This window comes from Urtica dioica, chromosome 9, assembly GCF_054948205.1.
Source record: "Urtica dioica subsp. dioica isolate 48M chromosome 9, U.dioica_male_clone48M_v1_H2, whole genome shotgun sequence".
Classification (NCBI taxonomy): domain Eukaryota; kingdom Viridiplantae; phylum Streptophyta; class Magnoliopsida; order Rosales; family Urticaceae; genus Urtica; species Urtica dioica.
Window position 1 is genome coordinate 14,554,800 of NC_142764.1, and position 13,117 is coordinate 14,567,916.

A 13,117-nucleotide genomic window follows, 5' to 3' on the forward strand; every position below is an offset into this window, starting at 1 on the left:
ATGCAAAATGCCCATGGGGTGTTGTTGCCAATTCGTTTAGGAAAGTTCCTGTAGAAAGAGCAGTGTCCTAAGACACCGCAAGAAGTGGAGGATATGAGTCGAGTTCCATATGCCTCAGCAGTTGGGAGTCTGATGTATGCCATGTTGTGTACTAGACTCGACATATGCTATGCAGTGGGAGTTGTTAGTAGATACCAGTCAAACCCTGGTCAAGAACATTGGGTAGCTGTTAAGCATATCCTAAAATATCTTAAGAGAACTAGAGACATGATGCTTGTATACACAAGTAATGACTTGGTGATACAAGGATACACTGATTCTGATTTTCAGGCAGACCGTGACATGTTGAAGTCAACGTCTGGATCAGTGTTCACTTTCAATGGAGGAGCGATTGTCTGGAGAAGCGTTAAGCAATCTAGTATCGCAAACTCTACTATGGAAGCTGAATATATTGCAGCTTCTGAGGCAGCCAAAGAGGCTGTTTGGCTTAAGAATTTCTTAGCCGAACTGGAGGTAGTTCCTAACATGAACGAGCCTGTGCAACTCCACTGTGATAACACTGGATCCATCGCAAACTCGAAGGAACCTCGCAACCATAAGAGAGGAAAGCATATAGAGCGAACATACCACCTTATAAGAGAAATAGTTCGAAGAGGAGACGTGGTAGTCATGAAGATCTCGACGTTGGACAACATTGCGGATCCAATGACAAAGGGACTATCTGAACATGTGTTCGTGAAACACGTGGAAGGAATGGGCCTTAGATACATGCCATATCTTCTCTAGGTCAAAGTGGGAGATTGTTAGGAATTCTTGCCCACGAGAAGATACTTATGTAAATTCTCGTTGAAATTATTAATAAAATAAAGTTTGACATTTATTATCTATTTGAATTGAAAGCGTTATTTCTTATTTAATGAGATTTATTAAACATTCATTATTCCATAGCCTACGTATCTAACTGAGTCACGTGCTGGGCACCTGGGTTCGGGCGGTGTGCTAAAACATGGTCGATGACTGATATACGCCTGGAAAACTATATCTAAAGTCATATATGTGGAACACATGAGTGAAGGTTGATCACTATGTGGGAGCATTCTACACTTGTGGTAAGTGTACGACCTGGACAGGTCTTGGTGTAGATGTGTCGTTTAAGGACCGTTACGACACACTAACCGAGGCCACTATGATGGTCACAGTGAGACTTGATCTAAATCCTGATGTGATCATGGACACTGGATTATGTTACTGAGCTCTTTGACTCATTCGCTAAAAGGCTATTCATGCTAATCACAGCTTATGTCTTGGGAGTTTTCTCAGAGCATAACTCGAGTGGGAAATGATTTACAGATACAGAATCCAGCCTTCCTGAAAGAAGGTTAATGTTCTCTCACCTAAGGGTTGATTCCAGAACCGATAGATTGCGCGCACTTTCGAAGTAAGTAACGTTCGAAAGAATCTTTCGCTAGGGAAGCAACAATGCTTAGGGTTGATATGTATCAAGAGAAGTATAACGGAAAAATTGACTTCTCTTGACACGGGTTGAACCTGGAGGATCTTGATCACGAACTGACTATATCAGTGGACACTCGTCACGATGAGTAAATATAATTCTAGTATAAAGGAGAGTTCAGTCTTGGCTTACAAGGTGGAGTATTTGACCAAGATTAAACGAATCGATGGAAAAGAGAAAGGACTATTTCGTCTTTTTCATCGGATTTGTTAAGCTTCTATTACTAGGTCCATAGTCCCCGATTCGGCTCTGATAAAGGCGGATAAGAACTTTCGTATAATAATGTTTATCATTATTAATCTCACTTGCTGTAATTGTGATTGACAGCATTAATTCTGGAAAATGGGTATTCGCAGAATTAAATAAATATTTATGGTAGAATTGTTTATTTATTGTTTGATCAAGTAAATAAACAATTATTAATTATTTTTTTATTGTTGGACCAAGTAAATAAATGATTAATTGAGTTTTAAGCAATTGGGCCTTGCACAAAATATGAAAATCGAATTTGGGAATTTCGGCATAGGAGTTGCGCAAATCCCCCTTGGCCGTGTGCCTAAAATTCGACTTTTTTCAATACTGGTATTTACCAATATTTTATCTTTAGTTGTTTAAATAAAGGAGAGAGAATAATATAAGATATTGTCCTATATTTTCTCCTTATTTAAAGGAAAGTATTTAGGAGAATATATGAAAATATATTTAAAGGGAAATAATATATTCCCCTTTATTCTCTCACTAAATAATATATTCTCTATTTAAATAGAGAATAATATCCCATAGATATTGTCTGATGGATGAGAGAAAAAATAGGATTCACTTGTTGAGATCCAATGACCTAGATTTAATCCACTAGTGTGAACACAATAAAATAAAATAAAATATTCTTGAAGATTCCATGAATATTTCATTTTACTACTATAAATATGAGTTCATGAGAAGGCAAAATAAGCAATTATTTGGTGAAAAATTTCGTGCATCCTAGCCTCTCCTTGGCCGTGCATCTGCCTCTCCCTCCCCTCGGAAATTCGTTTCCATTCTTAGTAAAATAAGAGAGAGATCTCGAAACACCTAGTTTCGTGATCCAGTGAGATAAAGACTGTGCCCACTCATCTTTCTTATTCGTCTCGGAGATTACGTTTCGGAAGACTAAGGTGTCATCACATCGAGTCATTGAAGTAGAGTCCCTTATTTGATCGTGTGGAGGGTTGTACGTTCAAGACGAAGACGGATTGTGAAAGCTTTCAGTTCGTGAACCGAAAATCAATGTAAGTACTCGTTTACTCTTATTTCGGTTGCTTGACATATATGCTCTCGTATAATTTTTAATTAACGTAAATCTAGATCTTGTCATATAATCATTGAATTAATTAGCTCATGATTAGCGTAATTAATCACTTTTCCGCATTAATATGGTTATATGGGGGAATCATCCCCGACAATTCTTCCAATCGAGGTCTTGCCGTCGATGAAGTTGGTGGATCACCGTGGCTTTCATTTGCGTCGATGACATTACGTGGCTCATTGCATTTTTCCTCTGTCAATAAAAATGTTTTCCGCCCTTTAATATCATCGTGCATAATATCTTCCCAATACACTTTCGCTCCGCCTTCTAGTATTGAAATCTATTGATCAACTATGGGATCAATTTCATCTTGAAATGGAGTGAATCCCTCCATGTATTCAGCCCGCTCCTCTTCTGACGTCGGGCTCAATAAACTCTTTATATCCTGAAAATCAATTATTTCGTAAAAATCTATTTTTTTTTTCAACAACAATCAAGTTATTCACTCAAAACATTGAAGACTTAGACAAACCTTTGATTCACCAAGTGCTTCAAAAATAGAAGATAGTTGAGGGGGCTGTTTCTTTTTAAATTCTGTTTCCCATCGACAGATTCTTGACGAGCCATCACTCGCATCGATTCTACGATCAACAATGTGTGGTAAAAACTTCGATATGCACTCAAACGGTAGCAACTGCACATAAATGTCAAGTAAATACAAAATATTAGACAATTGCTATATTCAACAATTAATTAATATTTACCATCTAAACAAACAAAACTTACCATCAAAGGTAGAACAAACCCACAAAAACTCCATGTAGCACAATCTGCCCCTTTGTCATGAACAAGTGATGACCTATTCACTATATCAGATTTTCTAATATTCGTCATGAGATAATCGAAAGAATTTCTTCCCCAAGGGAGGTTGCGGCACGCCTCCAAGTCATCAACGATTCTCAACTCCACATCTCCTACATGAGTCGTATTCTTATCTCGGTGAAGCAATACCGAGGACAAAAAAAAATAGCACCGCCATCTTCAATTTATTCGTTTTCATTTTTTCATTGAGAATAATGTTTTTTTTTACTTCTCTTTTGACCTCCTTGACAATCGATCTTCATTCGCAACAGCTTGTCTTTGATATCCACCAAAACGAAATTTTTCATACTTGGAAAGTAAAATTCTCTAAAGGCTTCGCTTCCAAAATCTTTCCAACCATCGGGATAATCTGAACATTTCAAGCCGGATATTAAAGCGTACTCCACCAAAGAGAAACGGATAGGTATGCCATTTACAACAAACCAACTCTCATGTTCTTTTTTTGTTTCCACCTCTCGACATAACATCATCCACATCGCCGCCAAATTGGTTTCCAAATGATCCGGGACATCGAACAAGTGGCCGAATTGAGAATCCTTAAACCATTGCAAACCTTCAGGATAGTCTTTCAACACTTCTGTTAGGAAATCCACAATTTCGGCCAATCGACATTTTACTCTAACTTTACATTTGAAGTTTCTTCTATCGACATCCAATTTGAATATTGGACGAGCGGCATCCGGAACTTGTAATTTATATACTTTTATTTGAGTATTTATTCATACTATATGAAGCAAGGAAAAAGTATAAAAAAGTTGTACCTGCTCGACATTATTATATAAATTTGGTGGCGTTGAACCTATTATTTCCGAGTCGTCTTCAAATTCTGGTATCGACATATTTTTTTTGTGATCTACATTCAAATAGACGAAATTTCAATGCTTATGAGATTTAAATAAAGAGTTAGAGGAAAAATGTAAAACTGGAGCTGCTAGTCCTACTGTTATATTGCAAACACTGATAATTATGCTTTTCTTTCACCCAAATTCATCCACTAATTTGGAATTCAACTACATGGAAACCTTTAAATTACCAATAGTTACGGCATAATCAAGAGACTGTGGCTTTTTAGAGTTTGTATTGTTCAGCTCCAATAAAAGCAAAATCGTGTAAAAAAACAAAGAGAGCAAAACATCACTTGTTCACTCAATATTCATTTGGCTTGTTGTGAGAAGCCAAAAACCATAAACATTGAGAGCCATATCCAATCCCATCATTAGATAAGAAAAAATAAAATCCAATCCCATCAATATGCAAAAATTCAAAACCTTAAAGCAGAGGAGATATAGGTTTAAGATCATCAATTGTCAAACATCATGTTCCAATCCAAAAGTATATACTCACTTGTTGGTGGTAGAGATGCCGTATTTTTCCTGGAGCTTGGCGAGGTCTTCTTAGAGGGCTGTTAGTAGAAGACGATGAGGTAGCGGTTGGCGACGTTGAAGCCGGAAAGGTGGTCGACGGTGGCCTTGGCGTCCTCAGGGATGTGGTTTTGGACCCTGTGGTTTCACAGGTGTTTTTGGGGGTTTTTGGGGTTTTGGTTTTGGGGGGGTTTGGTTCGTTCAAAGGATTCGTTCAAATGGTTCAAATGACGTAATAAGAACCTAATTTTCAGAGGGCATTTTCGTAAATTCGAAAAAACAAATAAGAAAAATAAAAAAATATTACGCTAAGAGAGGAGGTCATGAATTAAAAACTGACCTTTCTGAAGGTTACCAGCTTAAAAAATCTGACAGGTTCATCGATAATGGAGAATTTTATTCCAGGGCATGATGGAGAACATGATCAAAGGGCTTCGTCTGAGTCTGGTCAGCGAGCCCGCCTTCATCTCGAAAGCCATTAACGAGATCTGGCATGAGATCAAGTCCACAGACAGTGGGGATGATGAATTAGTCACTGAAATCGTCGACAATAGAGTCGGTCTGGGCATCGACGAAGAGGACACCATGCCCTCGGTATTGCAGTCGATCTCGACACTGGAAGACGAAGACTCGGCCCAACAACTCTGTTGCAAAAAAAAATTAAGAATGCGATGGCTATCCGAAAGATGTCATGGCCGTGGTCAAAACTGATTCACGAAGTCAAAGCCATATTAATTTAGGTTATTTATTTATTTATTTTATAATTTATGGGAATGAATTCCTCCACCATCGATTAAGCTTCAACAACAATTCCTCCAAATCCCACCGTCGGCGAGGTCGAGATCAGCGTCTTTAGCACCGACCGAAGGTGAGATTCTCGAGGCAGTGCCGACGAAGATAACGATGACGACACAGCCTCTGTCGCCATCATCGTGGATTGAAGCTTTTTCTCGTCTAGATAACCTTTTTTTAAAGTAATATTTGGAACCTTTATCAAATGTATTTATTAAACTTATTAATGATATTGCTAAAGGATAGAAAGATAATATACCACAAAATCATTTTCACGTGAGAAAAACGTGTTGAGATAAAAGAGAAATATTGATGGAAAGGGTAACAATACAATAAAATAAGAGTTCATGGTAATTTTTGCAATAAATTCGAGTTGAGAGTACACATTATTATTGTTATCGTGGTGCGAGTTGATGGGAGAATCATGTAATTTATTGTTAGTATTTTGGTTGAGAATGAGAATGATGTTATTAAACTAATAGATGCTTCAATTTCTCAAAAAAAAAAAAGAAAAAGAAAAAAAAAAGAGTAAATTGTTTTACAATAAGTTGGGTTGGTCTCTCTCGCAGCCCATGCGAAGACTAGTCGACAACAGTTTTAGTCGGAGACCGGTTTAATTCCTTCTATCCCGGCGTGTACCGATTGCTTCCTCCACCCTCTCTAAAACCATGCCCAAAGGTTTGCCCATCTTCTTCACTTATTTTCCGTTTCGGAAACTCTCTCTCTCTCGCTCGCTCATGATGTGGTGGGACTGTTAATGTGCTTTCAGATCTTCCAGGGTTTTACTACGATGCGGAGAAGAACAGGTACTTCCCAATCAAGGGCCGAATACCTGGCTCTTCTTCTTCTTCCTCCAAACCCCACATAGCCGAACCACCTAAGGTGATGAAAAACATATGAGTGGAGTTTCTTTCGCATTCCTCTCTCTCTGCTTTGATAGCTGCTCTAATCATTCTTCTTATTCATAGCCCCTCGTTCATTTTTTTGAACGGAAAACATGTGCCCTAATATCAGAGAATGCGTTTTCACTTAGCGAGAATTTGTGCAAAGCAATAGTTAATGCGAATTGGTGACTTATGTGGTTTTTTGTTTTTCCCAGTGTGTGTACGTTATATGATAAGTTATGTGAGATTAGGTGTCTATTTTATTTTATAAAATTTCTTACTAGTTGTGATAAGTGACATTCCAGCTTTCAAATTCTTCACATCATCATCCAAACATGTTTAAATTGATAATTACTATTGGCGTGGTGGGAATTGAAGCTCCATTGAAGCTCACTTTGATAGTTACTCTTCTAGTTGTATCTTTTGAGAATATTCATCCCTAGTGTTTGTAATTTTTTCAAGCCTCTTCCCAAACTCTACTAAATTGACGAGAACCAATTTTCATATGGTGAGTTAAGCCCATAAGCTTTGGTACACTGTTAATGAGGATTATCCTTAGACTGAAGGATAACGAGCCGTTTAAATCTTGAAGTTATTATTGGCTGCTTTGTTTGTATAAATGTTTTTATTTGTGTTTCATTGTATTTTTTGTCTCCTGTTTTTTCTACTTAATAGATGTTCGTATTCTCATACATGCAAATCCATTTCTCGTTGTTTTTTCAGGCTGTACAGTCGTGTAGTAATTCTAGAGTAAGAACATCGAAGCTGCTTCAAATTAGGGAGTTATATGGTAATGTTATTTCATCAAGTAAAGGGAAGTACAACTTCGCCGAAGAATTTCAAAAGAGACAAGCATCCCATCCAAAGGTATGACAGATTTAAGATATATTCATTCATTGTCCTGGATTTTCCGGCTTTGCCGCGGTTTTAATAGTCAGCTGTTTCTTTTAAAAAAAAAGATATATTCATTCATTGATAGTTTTCTTTTTTGTCTTGCAAACATTTAAATCTGGGAAAATTACCATTCACTCCCTTGTGTCCTCTGTTTATGAACCTATATGTAATTCGTGCTTACAGAACCAATTGTTTCATATGCTAGAACTTTATTATTATTATTATTATTATTATTTTTTATCAAAGAATTACCTTTTTTTTACAGCAAAGAAGAACTGCCTTTAGTATATAAAATTGCGTACTTGATTCAAAACCAAATTTGGAGATTTGAGGTGTGCTTGCTATTTCAGAAGTTATGCAACCTACTTCTCGCAATGAATGCGTGTATACTGTCTAATTGTTTTAAATTTCTGAAATTTCTATTTTTTCAGGAAGATCGATACTTTAAAGAAACGTTGACTTGATTTCTATGTTTTGAGCTCCAATGTTTTTAAAAAGAGTATATAGAAGCCTTGGACAAAATTAATACTGTGATTTTACTGGCTCTATTGCAAATGCTTTTTTCAGGCCTTTGTAATTTTATTTTCATGAACAAAGAGAAATAAGGAGTAATATAACTCCGAAGAATCGTTCCTGTGACATCTGCCAAAGTTTAAGAGCCTTTTATGTCTTATAATTGAGTAATATTTCAGTAATTTTAGTTGGCCCTTTTCTTTAGGAAAACAAACATTTTAATATGGCGATTTTAAGCTTATAATTTTAACAAGAAACAAAAACTGAATATTATATAAATATTCATGTGTATACAGATTTGGAGATACCATGAAACAAGAATGGATGGTGAAACTGCGTTGGAACGAATACCCGCTAATGTGCAGATGGAAGAGGGTGTCACGAATACAGAGGCTCTGTTAACAGGCGGAAAGCTCGGACTTCTTAGGTATAAATATGTCAATCAATTTGTTTATTAGTCTGTCATATCAATTGTAATTTTTTTTTGTCAATGGAAATAAAAGAGTTGGATACCGGAGTAGAAAGAAGGAAAACAAAAATTTATAGGAAAACAAAACTATAGAGATGACCACATTTCTCACACAATATACGTTGACCATTTGCTGTAAATAATTCTGGAAACAATAGATGTGAGAACAGAACAGTCTATGTCAAGAGTGAGGCCATATGAATAGGAAGTATGGTCTATGAATAGGAAGGGTTAAGGTAAATGAGGGAGCATCATGCTTGATTAGAAAAGTTGTCAAGTCAATTAGTGTATTAATTTTTTTTTATTTAATTTTCTTTTAATCTCAGAAATTAGTGTGTTCCTCAGTAGGTAAAGTATTGTATCCGAGAGATTGGTTCAACTCTTCTCTCGAATTGTGAACTGAGTTCTTAAAGATTATCATCCATTGTGTTTTGGATTTTGTCATCATCTTTTATCAACAACCATATTCTCTTTTGCACACACATTTGTTGCTAACGAATTTCATCATTTTAAGATTATTAATTTGGGTATTTAGCAAGCAGTGGACTGAAGGTCATAACATATATTTGCATCTTCGTATATTCTTTTTTTATTTTCATTAAACTTCCAAGAACTTTTCTCTCTCGACATCATAATATATTCTTCTTTCTGCTTATTTATTTGTTTCTTCTTTTGAAGTTTGTACTGTTTGCAGTATAACTGCAGTTGGAAAAAATCCGCAAGACGTGGATAATGGAGCACAGTGCTTGCAACCAGCTTGTGTATGGCCCGTAGCCGATAAAGAAAATCCAACCAGATGTAGCACTTCTTCAGGATTTTTAAGGAGAAAAAAGATAGCTTCAATAGGTCTGCCATCTCGTATTTCTTGTATAAAAAGGTTTCGGACGAGCTCTGCTTCTACAGCGGGAACTGAGGACAATAGTCAACATGCATTGTATCCTTTTTATTGGGTTTGGAGTTTCGATTTGATTACCCTATTTTCTTATGTGCTTTTTAGACCGACATACTTGCATTGCTTGTTCACTAGGCCATAAAATATGGTGCATTTAAATCCTTGACAGAAATTTAACAGGATAACTACATTGGGATCAGAGAACAATGGGGGATCAATTTATGTTCTTGATCTCAAGGAATCCATTATGGATTCTCATGATCCACCCAACTATTTTGCAACACACAGGATAAAGAGAGTTGCATCGCTAGACTGTACCCTTTGGACTGGAGATTGTGGACCTAACAGGAATAAAGCAGTTATAGGCAAGTTTATTTAATCTTGAGCTCTCATTCACAAAAACTATTAATTATTTTTCCTCTACATTAGATTAATCTATTTTCAATTGACTTTTTTTAAATGGTAGATGAACTGTCCAGAAAGAGTTTTGAGTCACATAGTGTATCTTTCTATCAACTTGAATTCTGGTTTTCTTCACTGGAAACATAGAGTTCAGTGCTGCTAGTTTTCAAATATCTGGTAGAACAGCCCGAGCTTTTTATGTTGCCAATTTATTTTAGCTTCTATATTTAATGGAAAAGTAAAAGACGGTGGACCATCTGCTGTTTTAATTTCCATACATCTGGTTAGAGGACTCAGATTAATCACTCTTTATTGCCAATGTATTGCAGGAACTAATCTTGGTGCTGCTTTGGTGGATTTGGAGACTGGAACACAAACATGGGTGTTGCGCAGTGGAAGTGATGTTTTGGCACAACAATTTGTTTGCTCGGTGAGTTTGGCTTTTGTTTAGTTGTAAGCTTCCATGTAGGGTGAGATGAATTAATTTGAATGGAAAACACTTTTATTTAATTTTATATAATAAAGCTAATTTCAAATGGTAGATATGGTACAAACCATCCTCATAGGAAACAAGAAGGTAACCAGTCTCTAGCCACATCAGCAAATGATTTTCTTATTTCATTGGTATAGTAAAATGCTAGTAACCCGAATGACTGTAAAGGAAACATAATTGGATTCCCTATATTATCAGCATAGTTCTAGAAAGTCAGGCTGTTACATTACTTCCTAAGTCCGTCTGATGAAACCTTTTTGTTTTTTATTTTCTTATGAACCAATATGAAGAGAGGCTTTTTATGCTTATCAGGATGCGTCTCCGTCCTCCATTTTCTCTTATAACAAAATTTTATGGAAACATATAATATATCTTTTTGGACTTTCAATTGAACTTTTTAATTACAATAATCTGAAGAATTTTTTTAGGAATGAAGACTACAATGCTCACATTAGAATCCATAGATAATCAGAATGCATTGGTGTCATCCCTCTAATTGCTGAAAAGAGACATAAGATCCAACTGGAAAATCCAGACTGATAAAAGTTATGTGATCTTCTCTTGTGTTTGGAAAATCTACTAAACAAACAATTTATGATCGCTACAAGGCACCGATGGACATGCTTGTGCCAAATTTAAGTGCGCTATAATTTGGCTCAATAGACCTAATGACTAATCTTTTGTGTCATTTCAATCATTATTCGACAATTTTCCTGCCACTCTCCCCTCCACGAGAGAGAAATGATATATATATATATATATATATACATATATATATATATATATATATTTTCTTTATTTGGTTCGAAGCTGATGCTGTTTTTTCCCAGGGCAATGCTATTATATGTGGACTTAGAAATGGGGCGATTGTTACGGTTGATCCTCGTGAGAAGACAGATCCAAGCATTCGTAGCAGACACACGAGACTTGCTAGACATAAGATATCATATTCGCCTATCAATAAAGCAAGCAAACCCTGGTTTAAGGTACTCGGTTATTCAGGGAAATGCAAGTGAAAAAGTCGTTAAGAGGAGAACAAAAACTCAGTCAGGACTTGGATTGAAAAAAAATTGTTCAATATTTTTATACTTGGAATCCGTCAGGCTGGTTCTCAGAAAAGCACAACACAGTTTGCCTGTGGCTCTGTTCAGTATTTTCGTTCTACTTGGTACTAATGATTTGGATACCTTTCTGAACAGCTTTCTGGAGATATTCAGTCTTCGCGTACTATTACTTTTCCGTCCTCCATCTCTAGGTTAGTTCAGCTTTGTATTTCTTTCAGAGCCTCTTTACATCTTCCGGTTATGTAACCATTTTTGGGTTGCTCTCAACAGTTTGGCTGCCCTTCAGTTTGATGATCAATACTTCTTGGCAAGTTCCATGGATGGCTCGGTTGGTATTTTCTTCATTTTTTCGTATGCAGATTGACTATTTCGCTGACCGTCTTTGATTTATCATATGAAAATGTTATTATAGAATGTATAATTAAAAAATGCTTCACTTATTTTCTTAACTAATCTAGGTCTTCTTTTTTATGCTCTGTTTGTCCGGGTCTTTAGTGTCTGTCTTTCTTTTTATGTTTGCTTCTATGGGGTATTGGCATATTTTCTCTAACTGGATATTTGAGAAATTTCATAAGAGATAGTCACAGCAATAAAGCTTGATTGGAATTAAATCACGTGTCTTTGATCTCATTTGTATCAGGTAAAGCTTTATGACCATCGGCTAATTAAAAGAGGCCATGTACAATCCTATGATGGCCATGTGAATTCCCATTCCCACATACAGCTTGGAATTGACCCATCTGAGAAATTAGTCATGTCAGGTATAGGAACATTAATTGTAACTCGACTCCAGTGGAAGATTTCTATATAAAAAAATTCTCATAATTTTCTCTTTTAGGAGGAGAGGACTCTTACTTGCGGATTTGGAGTATCAAGTCCGGCGAATTGATTTTTCAAGAAAAATTCGCCGACACTGTTTTCTCAACTGTGTCCTGGCGGGGAGAAAGAAGTTGGTTCCGAGGCTCTTATTTTTTTTTTATTTTCTTTTTATTTTATCATTATAATTCTTCTTTCCGTTGATTTGTTTCTTCCATTTTCATTTAATTGAACACCTGGTCTTTTTATTTGTTTAATTTTTATTTTATTTTTTATTACAGGGGAGTACTCTGGTGAGGACAGTTGTGGAAACGGGGCATGGCTTGGATCAGAGGCTGGACTATTTTACACGCAATTCTCGTAATCGAACACAAGTGGAAAAATCTCAGTAAAGCAAAAGCCTATGAAACAGGTTGGGTTAAGCCAAGTTGTAGACTATTTTTTAACCTAGCCTTAGGAGGAAATTAAAAAAAAAAACCAGGTTCGGATCAAATTTTGTTGTAGGATCAATTTATTAGTGCCAAAAAAATAGAAAACATCTGAACCACAAGTAGATCGTTCAATTAATAATTTATACATAGATGATAGCAGTAGAAAATAGAGTAGAAGTTTTGACTACAAGTAGGTCGTGCCTAGATCTCTTCTACTATCTTCTGTGGTTTTAATGGCGCATAGCCTACTTAGAAAAGGGGTAATTTGTTTCTCGGATAAGAGCGGCTTGAGGCAAATATGTAAGCTTATGCTACCATGAACATGCTTTGGACAAGAATATTTATAGTTTGGAAGATATTTAATTTTTTTTTTACCAAAATTAACCAAAAATATAATCAAACAAAACTATGTCCCAAGTTTCATTA

The 13,117-nt window shown here is 36.1% G+C and overlaps 1 protein-coding gene and 1 pseudogene across 1 annotated transcript; both read left to right on the plus strand.

Moving 5' to 3' along the window:
• On the plus strand, positions 1 to 786 carry LOC149385170 (secreted RxLR effector protein 161 pseudogene; annotated as a pseudogene).
• Positions 787 to 6,189: 5,403 nt separating this feature from the next.
• Positions 6,190 to 13,117, plus strand: LOC149385171 (Transducin/WD40 repeat-like superfamily protein). The gene is made up of 13 exons (XM_089624873.1): positions 6,190 to 6,511; positions 6,603 to 6,715; positions 7,441 to 7,584; positions 8,421 to 8,551; positions 9,288 to 9,527; positions 9,666 to 9,850; positions 10,217 to 10,317; positions 11,211 to 11,366; positions 11,580 to 11,635; positions 11,715 to 11,772; positions 12,085 to 12,205; positions 12,283 to 12,393; positions 12,542 to 13,117. Exons 1-13 carry the CDS (start codon positions 6,502 to 6,504, stop codon positions 12,622 to 12,624), a joined length of 1,509 nt encoding a protein of 502 aa, XP_089480999.1. The 5' UTR covers positions 6,190 to 6,501; the 3' UTR covers positions 12,625 to 13,117.